Source organism: Impatiens glandulifera, chromosome 1 (assembly GCF_907164915.1).
Source record: "Impatiens glandulifera chromosome 1, dImpGla2.1, whole genome shotgun sequence".
NCBI lineage: Eukaryota > Viridiplantae > Streptophyta > Magnoliopsida > Ericales > Balsaminaceae > Impatiens > Impatiens glandulifera.
The window spans coordinates 32,423,403-32,450,133 of record NC_061862.1 but is presented as its reverse complement, the minus strand read 5'-3'; the positions used below and the strand labels follow the sequence as shown (position 1 = coordinate 32,450,133).

At 35.0% G+C, this 26,731-nt stretch overlaps 1 protein-coding gene across 1 annotated transcript in view; it reads right to left on the bottom strand.

The window, feature by feature from the left end:
- Positions 1-14,988, bottom strand: part of LOC124923872 (subtilisin-like protease SBT4.3) — a 41,588-nt gene extending 26,600 nt beyond the window's left edge. The window contains exon 1 of the mRNA XM_047463858.1: positions 14,631-14,988. Coding sequence (XP_047319814.1) covers positions 14,631-14,988 — 358 coding nt within the window. The remainder of the gene's footprint in view (positions 1-14,630) is intronic.
- Between the last annotated feature and the right edge of the window lie 11,743 nt (positions 14,989-26,731).

The following is a 26,731-nucleotide window of genomic DNA, read 5'->3' as shown; positions in this document are numbered from 1 at the left end:
TTTGGTTACAAAGGCTACGCAGTGTGTCTAGAGAATTGGATTACAATATAGCGCGCTCCAGCGGCTGTATTTTTGCTGTAGCTTCCTCTCCGAGTTTTGGCTACACCCGATTAATGATTTAATTTTTATTTTAAAACCTTAAGGCTTTGTGATTTTTCTTTCACCTTTTTGGCTTTAATTTAGATATTTTTAAATACACAAATATCAAACTAAATATGACAAATGTTCTGCCATTTGCATATTTTAAGGTTAAATAAATAATTTTTAGGATGAAATGGGTACCATTACATCCTAAATTATTTATTTTATATCCATTGATTTTTTACAATTATTTTAAGATAAAATATGTACAACATTTATCCCAAATAGTTTTATTTTTTTATTTAGCCTTTGCCCTTAATTAATTATATTTAATTATCACAATAATTAATTTTAATTAATTGTTTAATCGAGTTTTTTGGCCATGGGTTAATTATTTAAATTTTTTTGTTTGAAAAAAATCTAAATAACTATTTTAATATTATAAATTAGGGTGTAGATTTTTATTTTTTATAGAGTGCCCCTCTCTAATCGTGTTTGAATACAACAAACTGATTTTGAAAAGGCTAATTCAGGTTCACATCTAATATTAAGTTATCTTGTCCAATTTATAATGAGTGTTTTGAAAGATGAAACCTGTAGTGTGCTGAAGTTGGAGTGACCTGATGATCCTATGTGTAGCATTCGTTAAGGTGTTTTCATGCATTAATTTAGGGATCTTTCCTGGGTGGTTATCCTAATAAGGATAACTCTTGGGGAATCTTGTTTTTAGATCTTAAAAAAGTATTTTTATAATCCATGGGATAATGATAATCATAGGTATTGAAGTAATAATTGCTATTTATCATGAACATCAATATTCATGTTTAGCTATTTAAAAATGGTTAGATTGTTATTAACATAAATTTAGGGTACATGAAAGTTTTTAACATTTCATGTGGGTTAACAAGTAACACATATGTAGGATGATCATAAATATGATCGTGAGACTATCAATAAATAGTCTTGGTAAAAGCTAACAAGATTGAATATGGGCTTACTAACAAGTAAGTCTAGGGTGATCATGTTAAAATAATTGTGGTACCGTCAATGTATATTCTTATCGGGGGGTTAACAAATTTTCTACAGGGTTTAACAATATGTAAGGTTCAAAGTGACATGTACAAATGATCAGGGTCTATCAACAGATAGATATTTGAACTAGAAGGAGAATACCTATTGAGAAATAGGATTTTAATTGGATACTTATCAAGAGATAGGGTTTGCTTGAATACCTATCAATAGATAGGGTTTTCTTGTACATATTTCGAGGACAGAGTTTTGATTACCTATCGAGCGATACGGTTTGATCGGGATCGAGTACGAAATAATCGTTGTGTTTTGTCAATAGAAAATATTGTGTAGGATTATGTATGAATGATATTTGTGCTTGTGATAAATAAGTTTGAATACCTATCGAGCGATAAGTTTGGATTACCTATCGAGAGATAGGTTTTGGTTACCTATTGAGCGATAAGGTTTGGTTACCTATTGAGTGATAGGGATCATGTATGAATGACCGATGTGTTTATTCAACATACAAGATTTTAATGGATATGTACATGATATATGTTCTTGTTGATAACAAAGCTTGAATACCTATCGAGTGATGGTTTGGATTACTATCAAGAATAGGTTTTGGTTACTATCGAGCGATAGGATTTGGTTACCTATCGAGATAGGGTTTTGAGGTACTTGTTTGGATGACATGGTTTTGTTTACCTATCGAGCGATAATGTTTTGTTTTGAGGACATATCGAGAGATAGGGTTTTGATTGGATCGTGTACGAACGATCTCGGTTCTGTCAAAAAACAAGGGTTTGATACCTATCAAAAGATAGGGTTTGGATGTGGAGTCGTGTACGAAAGACATCTCGACCTATCAATAGGACTTTCAACTAAGAGATTTATTTCAGTGACTCTTTATTGGAAAATAAAATTAACTCCAAATTCGGTAACTTAATTTCTTTGTTATGAGAAAGGGATAACACGACTCAAAAATAATTATCAAGATAATTAGAAGGTATGAGTCAATTACGATATCCAACACTAAAAATATTATTCATGTTATAAAATTTCAGGATAAATATTTTGATTAGTCTAAACGATTCGATTAATAAAACACAATACAACTTGAATTTGAGTAGTGAAAATAAAAACGAAACACCCTCTGTAATCTCGGGAATGGTCCCCTTCCATAGCTTAGACGTTTTTTGACGACACGCTGAAATACAGGGGAGACCTGATGTGGTTGGAGGTTCGGTTTGCGGTGCAACCTTGGTTTGCGTTCCACACAACTTTTTTAAAAGAAGATTTTGAAAATACCTGGGAGTTTTGAAAATTAATCATGTAAAAATTAATTTTTATTTAAATTTTAATAATTTGGGGATCAATAATATTTTGATTAAAACCATGTTTAAATTAATTAAACATAACTAATTTAAAATTATTTATTTGAAAAAAGATTCGCCAAATGATTTTAGAAAATCAGTAAAAGGTATGTGTTAAAACGTACTTTATACCCGTACAAAAGGGTTCGTTTTTGGGTTATGCTTGAGAAAGGGATTTCACGCTATGTCCCTTCACGCCCGTCAAAGACGGTTTTACTTTTTAAATAAAACCCGGTTATTACAAGATTTTTTAACATATATATATATATATATATATATATATATGGTATTATTAAGTATTATATGATCAACAACGACAGTAACATCACAATCGTCGTTAATTTCGTCGCTATTCTATTGACAACTATTTTACTAGTGAGGTTTGTATTCATATAATTTTTTTTTATTAATTTTAACATAAAAATCAATTGAATACTCTTTATAAAATGTATAATCATTTAAATAAATTATATTTAATTAATCTAAAATACAGATTTTTATTAATCAAATTTTAATTTAATTATTCTAATCTAAAATATTATTTTAAAGTTGATCAAAAAATAATTATTGTTATAATTAATTTCATTTTTATAAATCTTTTAATAATGTTTTATTTAAAAAGATTCTTGACACGCAAACCAAGATTAAAATGTCTCGAACATTGAGTTTTTTTGAGACAAGGGTTTTCCGGGATTTACATGATATATTTTTAAATATAGTTTCTTTAATTGATATTTTTCAATTACCCCTTTCTTCAAATCTAGACATTAATCGTAGGTGTAACTCCCGGGAAACCAGTAGCAGCACGTCGCGACGTGTGTAGCGGGCCAATAGTTGCTCGAGATTCGATAGTTTCAACCTTGGTTTGTGTGTCAGACATAGTTTTAAAATAAAACATTATTTTAAAAGATTTTGATAACACCTGACAACTTTTAAAATTAATAATATAAAAATAATTAATTTTATTCAAATTTTAATAATCTAGGGATTTGTAGTAATCAAATGACAATTTGATTTTTATGAAATCCAGTTTAAATTAATGAAACATAATTAATTTAAGAATGATTATTTTTTTGAAGATAGAGTCACTAATGATTTTAGATAAATCAATAAAAAGGGCGTATGTGTACAAAAGTATTTTACACTAGAGTTTCGTTTTGGTTCGAAGTTTGGTGATACTCAAAAAATGACTTTTATGCTTTGTCGTCCATGTTCGTTTTAAAAAGTGTATATACTTTATAAAATTTTCTTTTAAAAATCGGTTGTATAACATTTGGGTTTATACCGATTATTCTTCAAGTCCTAGTCATGTTTTTAAGTTTTAGCATTGTTTGAAATATTGAAACAATAATATTTGTATGATGGTATTGCTGATGAGTAGTATATATTAAGAATATCAATAAATTTTAAGGGTTTTAAGGTTTAGAAATAAATGACAAACGAGCCTTAGGCAAAATATTTGTTGGGGAAATATCCCGAAAATATTTTGTTGGGATCTAGATCGCGGATGGGGAACCGGGGTCCGGCCGGTTAGTACTTTCACTCAAAATTTGGTGTTTAATCCGGTTAGAGATTAACACCGGGTTTCAATGCTACACAAACTGTCACAAACCCTTGAACCGAGTTCAAGTGCAGAAGTGGTTTGTTTTAGGTTGAAGCAACACACACACAAGATGAATAAAGATAGAATCTGGATAATATCGGTTTGGAAATTAGGAGGTCGGTTTACGGTTTAGTGACTCGGTTAGAACGATGTAAGTCGGTTAGTGTGAGTCGGTTAGGATATTGAGTCGGTTAAAACGTAGAGCCAACAGAAAGTAAAGAACAAGACACATGTTTTTATGGATGTTCGGAGATAAAACTCTTACGTCACCCTTCTTCTCAAACCGCGAGAAGGATATTCACTAAGGAATACACACACAATACCCGATTGAGACTTATTTGCTGCTCGATAAACACTCGTACAATTCTCACCGAATTTGTAATCTCACTTCAAATGCACACTTAAACTTTGTATCTTGTAGAGAGATAAACTTGTAATTAATAACTCTTTGAACTTGTTGCTGGTAGAACTTGTTAAGTTGGTTGGTGCGATTGGTGAGTAGCATTTACTCCTCTTCAGCTCTTTTTATAGGTGAAAAGTGTGTCAACGGTCACATTTCTTCAACTGAGGCATTAATTGCGGTTTAAGCTTCCAAGGCATAGGTCAAACCGGTTAGGTTTGTCTTTTACTTATTATAGAAACTGTCGGTTGGACAGTTGCTTGAACCTGGAAGGTTGCTCCTTTGACTTATCTCAGAGTGGAAAGATCTATCCAGACAATCTTCTGCAGCCGGCAGAGTATCGTCGGACTTGTATGTATATGACATTGTTACAGTCTGTTCATTTGGTATCATCTTCTGCATTTACCCAAAGTGTCTGTTTACACCAATTTGTAGATTGTACTTAGTTTGATAATCCTGACTTCTTTCTCTAAGTAGTCTCTTCATCGGTTTTCCGGTTGGATACTGCATTTCGGTTTAGGATGTCTACCGGTTTGTTCATAGCTTCGGGTTAACCGGATGACTTTTCGGTTTTGGATGCATCCTTTGCTTCTTCTTCTAACCGGTTAGATTCTTTGGTCGGTTGGATTCTTGACCGGTCAGATTCTTGACCGTTCTTGGTTCTTGACCGTTCCTAGTTCTTGACCGTTCCTACACAGGAAATTTGTTTTGTTAAGTTCTTATTTTTAACCGGTCTAATTTATCTAACAATTTCTCCCTTTTTGATTATTTTATTTAAAATATTCAAAATCGTAAGAAGTAAGACTTAGGCCGGTTGTTTTAAAAGTTTGTTTGGCCGGTTTTGGAAAAATTTGAGAAAAATTTTGTCTTTTGATGAAAATTTTTTATCTTATCATATTTTGAAATCATTTTCCGGTCCCTCGAGATTTTTAGAAAATAGATTGAGGTCCCAAAATTACAAAAATAATATTGGATTTTAAAAAATTGAACCAAACAGGCCTTAAGACTAGAGTCCTAGGCATTGGGTCTGATTTTATCGGTCGGTATCTAGAGACCCTCTATCTAGGTCGAAGAGACTCTCGGTCGAGGCTCGTGATTTTGGTCTAAATTCCAAAGTCCCTTGGTCGAGGTGTCAATGATTCTCATTCATTGGCTAAAAAACTCGGTCGAGGTGTATAAACCCCTCATTCCTAGGCTAGTTCGAGGCTAAGTCCATCGGTCTTGGGTTGGGGAGATCTTGATCCCGGGTTTAGACCTCTCGGTCTTAAAGTTATGGATTCTCAGTCCCAATGTTAGGCCTCTCGGTCTCGGAATCAAACCTCTCGGTCCTAGATTAGACCTTTCGGTCTTGGATGTAAAAATCCTTGGTTGGACCTCTCGGTCCTAGCTCAATAACTTCGATTGCACCTCTCAGTCCTAGCTCAAAAATATTATTCGTATCTCTCGATATTGTTTAAAATCTCGGTGACAGGTCTTGGTCCTAGGTTCGAGTTTTTTTAGACCTAGGTCTTAGCCCGGACCGAGGATGTTTGGTCGGACACCTCAGTTCTCGGTCGGACCTCTCGGTCCTCAAGAACACCAAAGTGTAGGTTTGATAATTCGTTTATTTAGCTCCGATTCTTTAATCCAAGAGTTTAGGTAGATTCACAAAGCTCCTAAGAACATGTTAATCATCATCTCAAGGTATCAATCGACCTAGATGATGATCAATTTGTTCAAAATAGTTTATGATCAAATTATGGGTTTTTGTTTTTAAATTTGTTTTGAAGTTTAATGAGTTATTCAATAGCTTCCTTATACTACTTATATTTGACTGGTACCAAAACAAGAACATTAGCTACTTGTTTGAACCAATTCAAGAACTCAAAATTTTCAATTATTTTGAAAATTTGGATTTTGATAAAACTTGATCGGAATAGATCAAACATAATCCAAATAGTTGCATAATATATTACAATCATGTTGGGAAGCTTTCTGGACCGTGATTCAACATAATTAACCAAGAACATCAAACTCGATTTTTTAAGTTATAAAAATTCAAATTTGGATTTTTGTTTTCAAGATCGATTGATCGGTTCTATCCTATCAAGATAGTTTCTAAATGATCATATGTGTTAGATAAATTAGATAATCAATTAGTAAGTAATAAACTATCTAAAGAACTTAACCAAATTCATCATCTGTGTAGGATAAAAAGAAACCAGAAAGCTAAGAAGTTCAATTTTTATCGAAACCAAAAATGAAGAAATCGGTAAAACCAAAACCGGTAACTTACTCCTTCGGTATTACAAATCGGCATTACGTTCAATTATCTACCATAGAGGAGAAATCAGTTATATGATCAGTTCGGTAATGGAAATCGACTTTACCACCAGCCTGGTTGACTAATGTTATAAAGACAACGCAAATTGGTTTTATCTAATCAGCTTTATATTCGGATATATATAAAAGAAATAGAACAAGTAGTGGATCGTTTTGGTAGTAAAAAACGGCTTTACCGCTTAGCATCATGATCGGTAAATTCATCAGCTATATATCAAGAAGCAAATTGATTCGGTAATGGAAATCGGTTTTACCGCTCAATCAACTAACTAGTAAAAATATCGGTTATATGCTATGAACCGGAACCGGTAAACCGACTAGTAGTATGACCGGTAATATCTTTGGTTTTATAAAGACGGCACAACCGGTAATTTGTCTGGTAAATTATTCGGTAAAATCTTCGGTTTTATACAAGACATGAAATCGATTATTTGACTAGTTTCTATCCTAGGGAAGCGGAATCGGTAATATCCATGCATCAGTTATTTGATCGGTAATTTACAAAAAGGGTAAATCGGTAATATGATCAGTAATTTAAATGGTCAGATCCAAGAGGCGAAACCGGTTTTATGCTAAGAAAGATTTATACTAAGAGCAGTCGGAAGTTTAACTTTTAGTTCAAGACAGAACATTTTCGGTAATTATAGAAGGGAGCCTTCACACGATAAGACTATTCCATTGTCATTTTAATATAAGTCTGATGAAACCCTTTTGGGAAGCAGAAGTCTGCTAAAGGAAGATCAGACTACCATTTTAGTATAAGTCCAATATAATCTATTTGCAGCAGATATTTGTCACACTACCCTAGATAGCCAAATCATTAGAAGACAAATCTGCATGATGATTTGCTCCTCGGAAATCAATAACCCAATTAATGGCTATGTTGACTTCTTATCAAACAAGATCAGAAGATATCCCAAGAATGTACTACAACGATCCTCAACCAATCAGATCTAAGAAACGATGTACTATCAAGGAAATATATTCGTTGTTGAATAAGAATATGACCGTTGTCATATTTCTATTTAAGAGAACTTAGCTCAACCGGATCAAGCGCCTAACGCTACAATCTTAAGTACTTTACAACTTTGAAACCTTTTGAACTAAGAACTCTGCAAGAACCTTCAACCATCTTTGCTCACATATTGCTTAAGCGATCAAATCATTGTGTGTTAAAACTTCACGTGTATTACAAGTTCATTTATTCTGTGTGAGTAGTGAGTGTTGTAAGTTGACAGAATCTGTTTCTGTTCAATAGAGTGAGCATAGTAACAAGTCGAAAACGATCAATAAATAAGCCTCGAGTGTTCGAAATACGTTGTGTAAACTGTTTGAATATTCTGAGTGAATATCTTTCTCAAAGTTCGAGAAGAAGGGGTGACGTTGGAGCTTTATCTCCGAACATCCATAAATCTTGTGTTGTGTTTCTCTTTCACTTTGTGTCCTCTTATTTATGACTAAACTGTGCTTTCGTTGCTTCAAGTTGAAACAGACACTTCCGTGCTTGAAATCGGTTCAAGAGTTTGTGACAACTTGCGAGGTACAGAGACCGATATTAACCTCTAACAGGGTTAATATCACCCGACGTGTTGTGTAAGCGTTCACCCTAGCGAGACCCCAGACTCTTTCAGCGATCCCTATCCTAACAATATGCTCGGTTTCCATCCATAAAACACCATAAACAGTAAACATACAAGCTTATGCAATTTGGAATATAAAAATTTAAATTCAAATTATGAATATGAATTAGAGGGTGATTGAAACCTTACCAAGGATTAAAGATCAACTCTTTAGACCTTATGAAAGTTGTTGTGATGACAGGATCCGAGCTTTAAGGCCTTATCCAAAGTTTTAAAAAAAAATCCGAAAGCATGAAGCTTTAATGGAGGATTTCTGAAAATCGACGATTAGAAAGTGAAGAATGGATCTCTTACCTTTGAAATGACTTGGGGGGGCTATATATTGCTGCCCAAGGTCGGTTGAGGCTTCAATTGGATTGAATCAATATAAATCTATTTATCGTATTTTGTTGTTCTTCCTCAAGTTGGTCAGAATAGGGATGAATCATCCATATTCTTGTAGGAAAAATGATCACCATCGTAGGGTGATCATTTCAAGCTTTAAATTATACGAAATGGTTGAGTAACAAGGGAGTTCCAAAAAGGATAAATCAAAGACAAATCTTTGATGCTTAATCCTCCAGCAATGCGTTGAAGATGAAAGTGGCACATGAATGATGTCGTTTCATGGTTTTTAACGCGTTTGGTTGGCGTTCCATCAAGCATCGTTGTATTTTGATGGGCGGCATTAACGTCCCGTTAGTGGATCCCCTGCCTCACGTATGTGCGCATCCCTTCGCTACAACGGCTACACAACCTACCATCCAATGGACGCGGTTCCTACTGTAACCAATTTTTCCAATTGCGGTCACACAAGATCGTAGATTTATTTTTATTTTAAAACCTTAAGGGTTTGTTATAAATTTATTTTTCTTTCACTTTTTGGATTTACTTTTGATCTTTTAAATACACAAATTATTAAAATAAATATGACAAATATTTTACCATTTTTTTTGTATATTAGTTAAATAAGTAATTGTTTTAGATGAAATGGATACAACAATTTATTCTAAATAATTTATTTTAGTCCCTTGATTTTTTTCTTATATTGTTTTAAGATAAAATGAGAATACCATTTATTCCAAATAATTATATTTTTTGTTTTGGCCTTAACCCTTAATTAATTAGATTAATTATCACAATAATTAATCAAAATTAATTTTTTTTAATTGGGTTTTTGGCATGGGGTTAATTAGTTGGACTTTATTTATTTAAAAATAATTATTTTAATATTATATATTGGAGTGTTAATTTTTAGTACTCACAGAGTGCCCTCTAAAATCGAGTTTGCATACAACAAACTGGTTTTGAAAACATTGATTCGAGTATGACATCTAACACTAAGTTATCTTGTCCAATTTATAATGAGGGAGTTAGAAAAGATGGAACCTGTAGCGTGTCGAGGTTGAAGTAACTTGCTGATGTTATACATAGCATTCGTCGATGTGCTTTCAAGCATTGCTTTAGGTATCTTCCTTGGGTGGTTATACTTACAAGAGTAACTCTTTGAGAGTCCTATTTTACAGATCTTAACAAAGTACTAGTAAAATCTATGGGATAATGATAATCATAGGTATTGAACCATCAATTTCTATTGGGCATGAATATCAACAGATTATTGAAAGTTTTAGTAATATTTCATCTGGGTTATTAACAAGTAACTTCTTAGGGTGATCATAAATATATGATCGCGAGACTATCAATAGATGAGTCTTGGTATAACCTATTAAGCTTGCCTACATGTCTTACTAACAAGTAATGCTAAAGGTTATCATGTATAAATGATCGGAGTGTTTCTAATGCATGTGTTTATCGCGAGAGTTAACAAATTTTTCTTGGGGTTACCAACAAGTAAGTTTGAGAATTGATCACATACAAATAATTGTGGTGCTATCAAAAAATAGGCTTCCGTGACTTAGAATGAGAGTACTTATTGACAAATATGATTTTTGATGAGATATCTATTGAGAGATATGGTTTGCTTAAGTACCTATCAAGAGATAAGGGCTTTCATGTTTTACCTATCGAGTGATATGGTTTTGTTTGAGGACATATCGAGTGATAGGGTTTAGTTAGGATCATGTATGAATGATCTTTGTGTGTTTTTTCAACTAACATAGTTTTATTTTGGAGTATCAGGTTGCGAGTGATGCCATGGGAGGAGATTCCTTTCAAGGGATAGAGTTTGGAGTATCTATCGAGTGATATGGTTTGGATGACAAGGTTTTGGTACCTATCGAGCGATAAGGTTTAGAGTTTAGAGAGTTTGAGATACGGAGTCGTGTACGAACGATGTCTTAACCTATCAAAAAATAGGGTTTGAGTGGAGGAGTCGTGTACGAATAACGTTTCGACCTATCAACATATAGGGTTTGACTGGTGGAGTCATGTACAAACAATGTCTAGAAATATTTACATATAGTGTTTGAGTGGTGGAGTCATGTACGAACGACGTCTCGGCTTATTGACTTATAGGGTTTAAGATGCGGAGTCGTATAGAAACGACGTCTCGATCTATATCGACAAATAGGGTTTTAGATGTGGAGTCGTATACAAAAGACGTCTTGACCTATCGACCAATAGGATTTTAGATGCAGAGTCATATACAAACTACGTCTTGACATATCAGAAAATAAGCTTTTATCTACGAAGTTGTATATAAACAACATCTCGACCTATCAACAAATAGGTTTTTAGTCCTGGAGTCGTATACAAACGACGTCTCGACCTATCGATAAATAGGGTTTTATATGCGAAGTCGTATACAAACAATGTCTTGACCTATTAATATACCACGTTTAGACGTGGAGTCGTATACAAACGACGTCTCGACCTATCAACATATATGGTTTTAGATGTGGAGTCGTATACAAACGATGTCTCAACCTATCAACAAATAGGATTTAATCCTAAAGTCGTATACAAATGACGTCTCGACCTATTGATAGATAGGGTTTCTTTTACGGATTCGTGTTCGAATCACGTCTCGATCTATCAACATATAAGGTTTTTTAACAGAGTCGTGAACGAACGATGTCTCGACCTATCAATATATAGGGTTTTGTGGCGGAGTCATATACAAACGACGTCTCGACCTATCGATGGATAGGGCTTTTGTTATGTTTTGAGATGGGATTGTGTACAAACAATATCATGTACCTATCGACATATATGGTTTAGAAGACTCGATTTTTCTTATTTGCTTTTGTGATATCGGTCTTGGCTCTTTGCCTTTCAAGGGAATATTTCAACAAAATTATTTTCCCTTACTTTTTCCAAAGTAGCCTTCGCAACTGATTAAAATCAGTTGGTAGTCTAATGGCCTTATTCATGGACAAATGACTCATATTTTTTGGATAAAGGAATGCACATTTTTTTGGTTTCCCCAATTCCTATCCTTATTTATCTCTTTTCTTCGAGATTAGAATGGACGTTGTTTTTTTCTAATGAATCATGACGTTTATGGATTCAAAACGTATTCGGGGCTAGACTTTGAATATCATTCTTGTCCTTTGTGATAATTTGTATTTCCTAAGGGAATACCATTTCCTTTTCCCCAAATCTCGAGATATCGGCTATAATTTCGATCTCGTGTGCGAACGATTATCCAGAATTATAACCATTGAAGAAGATGGTCAAACACTAATGTCTTAACAAAAGAGTGCAACTTATTTTTGGTTGCTCGTCCTTGAACCACATTTCTTGGAAGTCCAATCCTCCTAAAACATTTTGGAGAGGTCATCAACTTTCTTCTTTGGGTTTTGGTTTGCCATTTTCTTTTTTCTTATTTTTGATCGCGAGTATATCTTGTAGAATCAATATACTCTTGTCCTTGTCGTAACAATCTTGACTAGAGTCTGAGTGAGAAATGGGTGGTATTTCAATAGCTCAACCACTTGATCCATTTATCTTTTTTGTTCTCGGGGTATATCTAGTAAATCAATATATTCCTCTCTTGCTATAGCAATCATGACTAGTGTCTAAGTAAGCACGAATAGTGATTTCAATACTTCAACCAACACATGAACATTTAAAAAAATTATTTGAGAGATTTTTGAGGTTTATTATGGTTTTCTTTTTGACGTTTTCATTTTTTGGTTATTTGTTTTCAAAGCATGGAGTTTCAAATCTCTATTTCTTTGATAAAAGTAGGGATGGAGTGTCCTTTCAAAATTTGGGGCTTTGATGCTCTAGGCCTCGCTTTTATAGGGTTTATTTAGGTTCTTTTTCTAAAAAACCTTCTATGGAGGGCTACTCTTCGGATAATCCTCTACAATTGAAAAAAAGTTTATAACCGATATTTTTAAAATCGAGGGATATTGTGAAATTTTCTGTTTTATTTCGAAGGATATCACTTGGAAGGAAGCGATGCACGTTTCTTTGCCAATACTTGTTCCCTAAAATCCGAGATATCGGTTTTAGTTGGATAATGGTTTTCTTCTTTTCTCAAAAGATTTTCTCTTTCTTTTGAGGAAGGGACTAGGGGGTCTTATTTATACGAGTGGGTGAGACTGGGATCGCAAATATGTAGGTTGTCTATGTATCTTTCCGGTTTTTTTTTCTGTAAGAGAAGAATCAGGTCTCTGTAGTTCGGACTAGAGTCCTTTGTCCATGTTGCATGTTATTCAAAACATGGGATTGGGTTATGTTGAGTTAAGCTTCTTTTTAGGTCGAGTCTTAGACCGTACTGTGCGTAAATTAAAATTATACAAAATATCATTTAAGCATGTTGAGATTTGTTGGTGCAATAAACTCTTTGCCATCTATTGTTGATAGGCAGACAGCTCCTCTACAGAGGATTTTCTTGATTATTAATGGTCATTCCCATTGGGGTCGAAACTTGACCCTAGGTTTAGGAGCTCCCGGGTTCTTTTGAAAACCATATCATATTCTGTTAGGTTTCTAGGTTTAACCTTTCTATTGAAGATGTTTGACATGTATTTTAGGTATGCTTGGGTCTTGCATAGAGCATTTAACATTTTGTCCTCCATTAACGTTAGTTAGTCATATCGAGGTTTGAGCTAGTCTTCTTCAACAACAAGGTTCTCTAAGAGTAGTCTTAGGTTTGAAATTTCTATTTTTATGGGTTGTACGACGTTCATGTCGTAAACCAGAGAGAATGGAGTTTTGTCCGCTGAAGTTTGAGAGGTTGTGCGATATCCCCATAAGACATATGGCAACTTTTCATTCTAGTCCTTATACGTGTTGATCAATTTCTTGATGATCATAATCACTTTTTTGTTTGTCGTTTTGACCACACCATTGGTTTGGGGTCGGAAGAGCGATGATTTGTGGTGCTCGATTTTGAACTCATCGAGCAATTATAACACTTTTCCTTGGAAGTGTCGACCGTTGTTTTAAATTAGAGCGTGAGGTACTCCATATCTAGTAATGATGCTAGTTCAAATAAATTTTACCACTTGAGATAATTTCAAAACTTTGTAGGAGGTTGCTTGAATCCATTTGGTGAAGTAGTATATAGATATGAGTATGAACTCGTGTCCATTTGACGCATGAGGATAGTTTTCTCAATGACATTAATGACCATGTAGAAAAGGGCCAAGGGGATGTCATGTTATAGAGGAGAGAGGCTGGTGTATGCTTAAGGTTAGCTTATATATTTGACACAGATGACAGCTCCTTACATAACTCACAGACATTTTTCCAATAATATCATAGATAGAGTATTTTCTTGGCTAAAGTCATTCCATTCATGTGTGGTCCACATGTGTCTGTATGTACTTCTTCCATGATTCTATTAGATTTAGGAGTATCGATGTAGAGTATTTTTTAAATGTCGAAAGATCGACGATACAGCGTATTGGAAATCCAAGTATAATTGGTGGAATATTGGCGCAGTGCGCGTCGTTCCTTGGCTCGGAAGTGGTGTGGATATTCTCTGTACTCAATGTACTTCTAGAGAGTATTATACAAAAGTTTAGTAGAATTTTCACAGGAAGTTATTACTCCCTTTTGAAAAGTAGGTCGTTGCTTTGTTGAATTCAGAGGGATTTGACCTTAATTCTGTCAGGAGTTTGGGTTATGGATTCTAAAGTAGTCAAAGCATCCACAAAATAGTTTTGGCTTCTTGGAGCATGAATAAATGATACCTGATCGAATATGTCCATGAGTTTGGTCAAGTGAGCGTGGCAGGGTTTCAAGTTTTCCCCTTTCACTTGCCACATGCTAGGCTTAGGATATAACCAAGTTAGACTCACCAACTACTTCTAGTTTGGTTACTCCTTTCTTGTATGCCAACTTGAGACCCGTTAGGCATTCCTCGTATTTGGACTTGTTGTTGGTGATAGGGTATTCGAGTTCCATGGAAATTGGATTGTATGTACATTTTGGGTAAACTAACAAGATTCCAATTTTGTAACCATGCTTTCCGGAAACTACGTCAAACATCAATTTCCATCTGTCTAATGTAACGCTCATAATTCCCTCGTAAGTGAACTCAAGTTCATCTTCTGACTTAACAATGATGAGTTGGTCAGTAAGGAAATCTGCAACAACACTACTTTTGATAGACTTATGTACCATATAGTCTATGTCGTATTCAGATAACATCGTCATCCATTTAGCTAGCCTTGGTGATAAAAGGGTTCGTTGAAATAAGAAGTAGATCGGGTCCAATCTTGATACCAACTTGATGGGGTGTGCTTGCATGTAGTGTCACAATATTTTGATAACTCACACAAGTGTCTAACATATTTTCTTATTTGGAGTGTTATTAAGTTCACACTCAGTCATCCTTTTATTGATGTAGTGTATAGTCGTATCGAGTTTGTCCTCGTTTTCTTGAGCCAACTGGCTACCCATGGTTGTGTTTGTTATAGTAAGATATGGGATGAGAGGAATGTCGGCTCTAGGAGGCATAAGTATGGGAGTTGATTTTAAATAATCATTGATTCTATCAAAAGCTAGTTGATAGTCTTCATACCATACGAACTTTTGGTTTTTCTTCAGCAGCCTAAACAGTTGATCGCATGTCATGGTCAACTTGCTGATGAATCGACTAATGTATTGGGTTTTTCCCAAAAATCCCCAGACTTTTTTTTTCCGAGGGACCGACATAGCCGTGATTGCTTCTATCTTAGAGGGATCAACTTCGATGACCCTCTATGTGATTAGAAAGCCGAGCATTTTACCAACTATGACCCTGAAGGTACATTCTTTGGGTTGAGCCTTAAAAAGTATTTCCTGATTCGTTGCAAAAAAATTTCAAGGATTACGGCGTGTCCTTGCCAATCTTTTGATTTGACGATCATGTCGTCAACATATACTTCCACTTCCTTGCGGATCATGTCATGAAGGATCATGGTGGTTGCCTTTTGATAGATTGCTCCCGTATTTTTAAGATTGAAAGGCTGACTTTATAACAAAAAGTTCTGACTTCTGTTATGAATGTTTTTTTCTTGTCTTATAGGTCCATTAAGATCTGGTTGTATCCTTAGAATTCATCCATGAATGATAACAATTCATGGTCAACGACATGTTCGACTAGTATATCGATGTGTGGTAGATAGAAGTGATCTTTAGGGCTGGCCTTGAAAGTCTACTTCTTGTGTTAAATCAGGGTACATTACATGTAAAAAAAAGATGATTTAACAAGATCATTGTTCTTAAGTTTCTTACAATATACAATATTTGACATATCTCTACACAAGAAAGGAGAAAGAGTTATACTTTTGTCGATTAAAGTATCGACAGGTGAGAGGGGATCGATTCCTTAAAGACTGGAAGAGTTGGCTTCCTAAGCTTGATCAACTGTCCTAGGAATCTGAGCCAAGTTTTCCAAGGCATCACGCCAGTAGTCCGTTCTTTTCCTAATAATTCTAACATAGGTGTTAGGATTATGAAGACAATATGAAAAGAATATGGTGTTTTGACCTTCGCGAATGAACTATCTATTTAACGTCGGTGGTATAGCCATGTGTTGTTATCAAAATTCTTTTTGGGCAGACATCTTCGAGTCCTATGGGGAAAAATCCTAGACCGTGGCGGTCTATGTTGCAACGGGGTTAAGGAAATGACTGTATGCCATTATCATTGGGACATAAGCCCATGCCAAAGAAATATCCCATTTGGAGCATCATTTTTATGGAGGGGAGGCTAAAAATACTAAAGTCATGGTAGTTGGAAGAGTCTTTACCTTCTCGGAGGATTGGACATATCTTGAACCCACTTAGTTCAACATCTGGGAATCTATATGGGTGGTCCCGATGACGGCTACAAGGTTGTATTCACCATTAACTAAAATGATCTGGTCATCAGCGATGAACCTGAGTTTTTGATAAAGCGTCGAGGTCAAAGCTCGAGTTTGGTGCAACCAGCCAGGGTCTTCCTAGTATCAGATTTTAGGAAGGTTGCATGTTGATGACATAAAAGTCAACTTGAAAGGGGATGCCAACCACTTGAATGGTGCATTCGAGGCAACCCATTATCTATTGGCGAGAGTGATAGGATCGGCTTTATCGATAGAGACGGGGGTCTGGCTAAGGATGAAGGCTTATGAAAAACGGTTTGAAAGAAATCCTATTATGGATTTAATTCGCTTTCTATTCTATGCAAACCTTTGTAAACACTTGAAACAGATTCAAAACGGAATTGTTTACTTGGGTTTGAAGCACAAGATGAAATATGAAAAGATGACAGAAATGAAGAACACAACAGTTTGTTTATGGATGTTCGGAGAAACTCTCCTACGTCACCCTTTCTTCCAACCACCGGAAGGATTCACTATAATATGATTCGAATCAAATACAGTTTACACACACTTAGCTCACTATTGAACAAAACACTTTAGGTTCAATTACAAGATGAAGAATATCACTCAGCTAAAGGTGTTTTGATTCTAGCTCTCTCTTGATTCACACACAGTACAATTAGAAAGCATCTTCACAGTATGAATTCAGTAAGCAAGATGATTGAGTAGTTTCTCTCTCTGCAAAAATCAGATTGCTTGTTCCTTGTATTCGGATAAATTCGTAAGGCTCAAATCACTTCTTGTTAAGGCAGATTGTCAGTTGTCCTTGAGATTTGTTAAATACTGAGCAGGAGCTAACGGTCGAATCTTTAAGAATGATACGTGGAACTCTTCCATTGGAAAGCCTCCATTGTACACAGCAGGTTCTAAGCACAAGGATCATGGTCGTACACCACTGGTAGTGCGCCGAATATTCCATCAGGAATGTACCTGCAAAACAAGTAATGTGAGGAAAATTCTCTTACGTGGCATTCCTTGGTTGGTTACATATAGCTATTGTACTAATCTTCACTAGAAAGTGGAGCAAGAGTATGGTACAGCTATAGCGCGTGAGTAGGTGAAATGCTAGCTTCAAGCATACTGCTTAAACTGAGCATTAGACGTATTTCAGTTAGACGGATTGTGAAAATCAATCTAATGAAATAAAACATCTTCTTTTAATACCGAGTCTATTAGACCGACTGGTCTAATAGAATTAGACTACACGTCTAATTACAATAACCATTAGACTGCACGTCTAACTCCATTGAGTTAGACTGCACGTCTAACTCCACTGAGTTAGACTGCACGTCTAATTCCGGTTCTACCTCAGACTTGTCTGAAGGAGTTAGACTCACGTATAACTTTCACTAATTAGACTACACATCTAATTATCCAACAACCATTAGATTGCACGTCTAACTCCACTGAATTAGACTGCACGTCTAATTCCGGTTCTACCTCAGACTTGTCTAAAGGAGTTAGACTCACGTCTAACTTTCACTAATTAAACTACACGTCTAATTATCCAACAACCATTAGACTGCACGTCTAACTCCACCGAGTTAGACTGCACATTTAATTCTGGTTCTACCTCAGACTTGTCTGAAGGAGTTAGACTCACGTCTAACTTTCACTTTCTATTAGACTGCACGTCTAACTCCACTGAGTTAGACTGCACGTCTAATTCCGCAAAAATTAGACTATCTGTCTAATTTCAAATATATTAGACTACACGTCTAACTCCGATGAGTTAGACTGTACGTCTAATTCCGAATATCTATTAGACCATATGTCTAATTACAAGTCTATTAGACTACACGTCTAACTCCGATGAGTTAGACTGTACGTCTAATTTCGAATACATTAGACTTACGTCTAATTCCGTGTACATTAGACTACACATCTAACTCCGATGAGTTAGACTGTACGTCTAATTCTATACATTCATTAGACTACACGTCTAACTCCGATGAGTTAGACTGTACGTCTAATTCTATGCATTCATTAGACTACACGTCTAACTCCGATGAGTTAGACTGTACGTCTAACTCCGATGAGTTAGACTGTACGTCTAATTATATACATTCATTAGACTACACGTCTAACTCCGATGAGTTAGACTGTACGACTAATTCTATACATTCATTAGACTACACGTCTAACTCTGATGAGTTAGACTGCACGTCTAATTCTTTACATTTAATTGCCAAAATCGGTCTAATGATCCTCATTAGAGCCAAATCTTATGAAATATTGTTTCAATACACCTGCATCAAAACTCATAAGTTATTTCATCATCAAAATCTCAATGGTTAAATCATTTCAACACACAGTCAAAATAATTTGACCCAATAGAGAGCTATCAAAGTCTTTAACACATAGGTCAGATGGTATGATCTTGTATCTAAATACACATATCTTCTCAAGAGTCCTCCAAGGAAATATATTGAGAGCGGATCCATTGTCTATTTAGACCATTGGGATGGTCTTTTCTTCCATTTTCATAATAATGTAGAGGCCTTTGTCATGATTCGGTTCGGCTGTTGGAAAATCTTTGTCTTTGACTCCTATCATGTTGTGTTGGGAACTAGCGAATATGATTCCTACTAGTTCCTCTAGGGTAGTGTTGACATGGACGTTGGCCTTGCTTAAATCATTGAGGATTGCTTTCTTAGGCTCAATAGAGTACATTAGGATTTTCCAGATAGAAATGCTAGAATTTATCCTTTTCAGTTGGTTTAGGAGACTGTCTCCTGGGTTAAGAGTTAAAGGCTCATCTTCCTTCCTCTTCAATAATGAGAATTGTTGAGAAGTAAATGTCAATTGGGCCGATGTAGTTTTCATGAAACTGGGTTGGAAATCATTTCCACCACGTGTTGCCACAATGTGTATTAGGACATTGAGGTGGTCAATCACCCTTACTTCCCCCATTTAGAAGTATTACCAGAGTAGATTTTGAGGTTCTTTTTGGTTCAATGATCAATCATGTTCATGTCTGGTTCGTCGTTGTGGATGAGGTCATCAAGGCCTCGACGTCAATCGTAACTTTTTTAGTTGTGAGCATGTTGACTTGGTGATCCGATAGTAGATTCTTGGTTACCTCGGGCTTGGCGATTACGTTTTGAAAGAGGTGTTTAAGGGAACTACAATTGTCGGCAGCGTTGCCCTTGGCTTGGTGATAGTCCCATAAAAGGTTCTATTATTTCCCCAAGACATGTTTGTCATCTCTTAGGGTGAGTGGTTTGATTGGATTATTTTCCTGAAGAATCTTCATGACCTCACTATGAGGCATCCATTGGTCGTTAAAGGTTCTAAGGGGTCTAGGTGCTCTTGAAGGCGTGGATTTGGTAAGGGTTGTGGTCCTTACCTGAGCCTGTATATGCTTACTTGGGCTCGCCTTTGAGGCGACTGTGGTTGTCAAGTAGTGGTTACTTGATGTGCCTATATCTTTTTCTTTTCTTAAGAAACGACTTGGGAGTGGTGGGAAGGTTTGACCTCTTTTCCCTCTTTCCTTTTTTTTCGATGGTGTCATCGAGGTTAATATCGATCATTAGAAATTTCATAATGTTTTGAATAGTTTTGACGACGAATCCAACAAAATATGTAGTTTGGGTGCCGAAGTATATCAGTCGAGGTGCTAAGAACACTCGGTCCTTGGCTAAGATCCTTGGTTGGGGTGTATAAACCCCTCAGTCCTGGGCTAGCTCAGGGATAAGTCCCTCGGTCTAGGATTTAGGAGCTCTTGGTTTCGGGTTTAAACCTCTCAGTCCTAGAGTTAAGGATTCTCGATCCCAAGGTTAGATCTTTCAGTCCTAGGGCTCGGGAGTCTCGATCCCGAGGTTAGACCTCTCGATACTAAGGATCGAGAGTCTCGGTCCCGAGGTTAAACCTATATGTCCTAGTGCTTAGGAGTCTTTGTCCGGAACTTAGAACTCTCGGTCCTAGTTTAGACCTCTCGGTCTTGGATGTAAAAGTTATCGGTCGGACCTCTCGGTCCTGTTAAAAATCTCGGTCCTAGGACTTAGCCCGTATCAAGGATGTTTTTTCGGACCTCTTGGTCCTCGGTCCTCAAGAACACCAAAGTGTAGGTTTGGTAATTCGTTTTTTACTTCAAATTCTTTGATCCATGTTGATCATCATCTCAAGGTATCAATCGACTTTGATGATGATCAATTTTTTCAAAACAGTTTTTGATCAAATTTTGGGTTTTTGATTTTAAAGTTGTTTTGAAGTGTAAGGAGGTACCCAATAGATTACTTATACTACATATACTTGATTGGTATCAAAACAAGAACAATGTTTGCTTGTTTAAACCAATTCAAGAACTCAAAATTTTCAATTATTTTCAATTTTTTGATTTTCATCAAACATGCTTGGGATGGATCAAACATGATTCAAACAATTGCCAACATGATTACAATAATGTCGAGAAACTTTCTGAGCTGTGATTCAACAAAATTAAACCAAGATAAACAATTCCGAATTTTGGATTTAAAAAAAACAAATTTGGGTTTTTGTTTTCAAGATCGATTTATCGGTCCTTTCATATCTAGATAGTTTCTAAATGATCATAGGATTTGTTCTTTCCTTCGAAATGACTTGGGGGCTATTTATATATGCAAAAGGTCGGTTGAGACTTCAATTGGATTGAATCAGCAAAAATTCATTTATGGTATTTTGGTTGTTCTTTCTCAAGTTGGCAAAAGTTGGGTGATCATTTTAGGCTTTAAATAAGCTGAAATGGTTTACTAACGACGGAGTTCTAGAAATGAGAAATCAAAGAAGGATCTTTGATGCTTATCTCTTCGGCGACACGTTGGAGACGAAGGTGGTGCATGAAACAATGTTGTTTCATGCTCTTTAACACATTTCGTTGGTGTTTCGTCAAACGTTGTTGCGTTTTGATGGACAGCGTTAACGTCGAGGTAGTGAATTCTCTGCCTCATGTATGTGCGCGTCCCTCCGCTACAACGGTGACGCGGCCTACTCTTGGGCGCTGGATGAGATCAAATGAAGCTCCAAGTGTAACCAGAAGAAAAGCATTATGGAAGATCCAGAAACTGAAAGCTAAGTAGAAAAATATCAAATTGAAATGACAAAATCATGAGCAATGAACATTCACGGATTATTTGAAAACTCCAAAGTTTTGTTTTATTAATTTCTAAATGAACTATAAACTGCAGATAATCAAACGAGATTACAAACTGTAATTTGTAAAGAGATCATCAACCTAATTGTCTTTATCAATCTATCTCTTTCTGGATGTGGCGTTGTGTACTTCGTGGAGTCCAGTCCAGTCCAGTCCAGTCGTCTTCAACTTCCACTTCGTCAACACCAAATGAGTGGTCTGCAGGCTTCTTAATTACTTACCTACATAAAATGACACAATATATATAGGGAAGAAACAAATATTTACAGAGAAGATGAGCCAATAAAGCAAGCATAAATATTGTTCAGCGATCATAAGGACAACAAACATTCAAGATCATCAGTTTCAGTAGGCAGTAGTAGTAGACTAATAATTATTACAGACCGAAGATAGAGAATAGCAGAGTGAGAGAGTAAAAAAAAGAGAAGACCTAAATTTAGAGAGAGCTAAAACCTAAGGTTAGAGAAGATGTTTAAATTAAATTAGATATTATGAGTTCTTCTTCTCTTCTTCTTTCTTCATTTTTGTGAGCTCTTCTCTCTCCGGCCTCCTCTCTTTTCCCCTCTAACCCCTGGTGACACATTGGCATGTGCCAACACCAGCCAGGCAGCTCGCCCCCAGCAGATTTTGGGCACCCGAGATCATTTTCAGGCAAGAATTCCTGCATAAGACTTGGCTACAGTGTGAAATGGGAATCATGAAGGTTTTTCCTTCACACGCAGGCGCAGCAGCCATGACCACCAGAAGAGTCAGAAGGAAAACCGTCGTAGTATTGTTCCTTGAAAAATAGAGAGACATGTTAATATGTTATCAATATAAATTAAATAAACTTCAAATATTTAATCTTAATTTTCTTTCTATGTTTAAAAATGATATGAGTAGTATTTATAAGGGAGGATGTACGGTGGACGTTTTCATTCAAACCAACTAATGCGTTTAATAAATAAATAAATAAAAAAAACTAATTAGCTGGCTGCCATAATATTTGGACGAATGCACTCTTCTTTCAGATTAAATTTAAAAAATATGTACAGTGTCATACTCTTTTAAATCAGACCCCAATATGTGAAATTTCAAAATCAGAACCCTAGAGTTTATTAAATTTTAAATTATCCCTTTAATATTATTAATGTAATATAACAAATAGCAGAGTTATTATTATTAGTGGCAAAGGGAATATGTTGTTTGTTCATGAGCTCTTTTGATGTGTGTTCTTTTAGATAAAAACTGTTTTTTTAACTCAGTTAGATATGTTTTGGAGATACTTTGGTTTTCTTTAAGTATATCATAAATATTTTTATGTTTGATAAATATTATTTAATAATAAAATTATAAAAATATTTAAATAAAAAATAATTTGATATTGATTTGATTGATGACATATAATATAAATGTGGTACGTAGTCGATTTTTTTGGTAAAATCAACAACCATAACATTTTTCAGCATTCAAAACAAAAATCTCCCTTTTATAATGAAAGATAAACATAAATTTAAGTTTAAATGACTAATACCAAACTAATTCGCTAGTTTGAAAATAAAAACCAGCTTTAATAAATAAACTCTCAAAAATATATTAACACATTTTCTATTTAAAATTCAATTGAATTATTCACAGCCCTACGGGCTTCATGGGTATTAATATGAAATATGCTTAGATACCAATATTAAGGAGATAGAGGTTGAATTGGAGAGAGGGGTCAATTGAGAGATTTTGGAGAGTTTTCTTACTCTAGCCAAAAGCTTAGAGAGAGAGAGATGCCTTTGAAATCCGATTTAGAGCTCCAAGAATGAGATTCGGAGTTCTAGGAAATCTTAGGAGATTGTTTTATCTTTGATATAGGCATTGCAAAAGCTTACTAAGAGATCCATGAATTGCTTCCAATCAATTGTAAGTGACAATTGTTTTATTATGTAATGAGTTCTTAATAAAACATAATTTATATATATTATTTGAGTTCTTAGCTTTGTGTATGTGTATGCATGATTATTTTTGATGTGATTGTATATAATCGTGATCCTTATTTGATTTGTGAACTTTGTTTCAGATTAAAATCACTTAATTCAATCTATAACAGAAACACCTAAACTATAACAAAATCTTAAAAAAAACATGGATCATTCATCATCGTTCTTGAGCTTAGGCTAGTAAAAGTTGATCTAATAACGTAGCTAGATGTGTTTTAACATGTCAGGAGTAATTTCGATAAATGGTTTTGGACGTGATTGAAAGCTATAATCTAAATTTTCAGAAAAAAAAGTCACAGCCTCGGGTTTTTTAGACAAGTGAGGTAGAATGTATTTTGTCTGGATTGGTTGATGCGATGAGCCCGTATATGATTTTTTAAAATGATTTTTTAAGTTCGGAATATTTAAAAACCTAAAATTTGAGGACGAAAAAAGAGTGTCTAGAACTTTTAATAATTCTCCTTCAAAGTGGCGTCCATTGTCAAAAATCATAGCATTACGATGTTATTCTAAATGAAATTGGCCATCTAAAATAATTTAACACTTGGTAAGAGGTTCACTCTACCTATTTTGTGAAGTAATCTATAACTATCAAATGAACTAACAACCAGCTTGGAATATATTTCAGAATATTTGACATTATTGACTACTCTTGACATAAGTTACGCATTCTTATTTTAGATTTTTCTATAAAAAATATCGCCTATAGAGTTTACCTGGCATAATCTTTCGGTGGTAGCGTATTGACGTAAGACTCCTTATTTTTCTACAAAATTGATGGGTATTCTCCATTCTCGATATACTTTGAAGTGGTTCATTCTTTTGACAAATGCTTTATTACTTGTCACCATTCTCTTCTCAAAAGTTTTTTTACACTTCTGTTGGATATTGAGGATTTAATATTAATGTCTCACTAGTGAAAAAAGGCTCAATACTGAGAGTACAATCTCTCGGTAATGACCCTATATATGTCGGTATAACACTAATACCAAAAGTTTAGAAAAACTTTCGACATTCGTCGGTATATCGGTTTTCGGTAAATCTATTTGGGTGTTTCTCGAGAGATTTATGAAATCTCTCGGTTTTTCACTCGAGGGAAATACCGAAAGTTTTTCAAAAATCTTTCGGTTTTTCACTCGAAGGAAATACCGAAGGTTTTTCAAAAAACTTTTGGTATTTCCATCGAGTAAGAAACTGAGAGATAATATTTAATCTCTCGTTATTTTTTGTTGGAACAATACCGAAAGATTTTCTTATAACTTTCGGTTTATTTCCCTCATGTGAAAAACCGAGAGATAACATCATCTCTCAGTTTTCATATAAGGGAAATACTGAAAGTTATTCAAAAACTTTCGGTATTTCTCTCATCTAAAAAACCGAGAGATGATCTTGTATTTCTCAGTATTTTCCCTAAAAATTGCTCAAATAGGCCGTCCGTTTTTTATGCAACCAAATCCTGTTATCAGCCAAACCAAAACATATACAATACCAATTATAAATAAAATATCATCATAATTCCAAAATTTTAAACCAAACTCTGTTATAAGCCAAATCAAAACGTTTATAAATGTTCAAAAAACAACTATAATGTACTAACAAGCTAGGGGTTGAAACTGCCTCATTAGGAATGCAATTTACTGTTTATATTACTCCAATTGTGCATCCCTTTACGCCATTTCTGTCTCCCTTTGCGTCTTCTTTGCACCCATTCTACCTTCATTTGTGCCCTTTCCACATCCCTCCTTTGAATTTCCTCAACTATCGACGCCATTTCTCTCATTTCTTCTCTAAGCTTTTCATTCTCCTCCAACAACAACCAATTAGTGGCTCGTTGAGAATTTTTTCCACTCCATTGATCCTCTCGAAAGTGTGTGGGCTGGACACCAGATCCCATACCGATCATTGTCCCATGTAGTTGGTGTCCGAATACTTTTTCCGTCAAGTCAAAGTCGGAGATAACTGGTTCGTTGCTTCTTACTTCTTCCATCTTTTCCTGCACATTTGAATTAATTTTCATTTATATAAATGGTTTTGGACGTGATTGAAAGCTATAATCTAAATTTTCAGAAAAAAAAGTCACAGCCTCGGGTTTTTTAGACAAGTGAGGTAGAATGTATTTTGTCTGGATTGGTTGATGCGATGAGCCCGTATATGATTTTTTAAAATGATTTTTTAAGTTCGGAATATTTAAAAACCTAAAATTTGAGGACGAAAAAAGAGTGTCTAGAACTTTTAATAATTCTCCTTCAAAGTGGCGTCCATTGTCCAAAATCATAGCATTACGATGTTATTCTAAATGAAATTGGCCATCTAAAATAATTTAACACTTGGTAAGAGGTTCACTCTACCTATTTTGTGAAGTAATCTATAACTATCAAATGAACTAACAACCAGCTTGGAATATATTTCAGAATATTTGACATTATTGACTACTCTTGACATAAGTTACGCATTCTTATTTTAGATTTTTCTATAAAAAATATCGCCTATAGAGTTTACCTGGCATAATCTTTCGGTGGTAGCGTATTGACGTAAGACTCCTTATTTTTCTACAAAATTGATGGGTATTCTCCATTCTCGATATACTTTGAAGTGGTTCATTCTTTTGACAAATGCTTTATTACTTGTCACCATTCTCTTCTCAAAAGTTTTTTTACACTTCTGTTGGATATTGAGGATTTAATATTAATGTCTCACTAGTGAAAAAAGGCTCAATACTGAGAGTACAATCTCTCGGTAATGACCCTATATATGTCGGTATAACACTAATACCAAAAGTTTAGAAAAACTTTCGACATTCGTCGGTATATCGGTTTTCGGTAAATCTATTTGGGTGTTTCTCGAGAGATTTATGAAATCTCTCGGTTTTTCACTCGAGGGAAATACCGAAAGTTTTTCAAAAATCTTTCGGTTTTTCACTCGAAGGAAATACCGAAGGTTTTTCAAAAAACT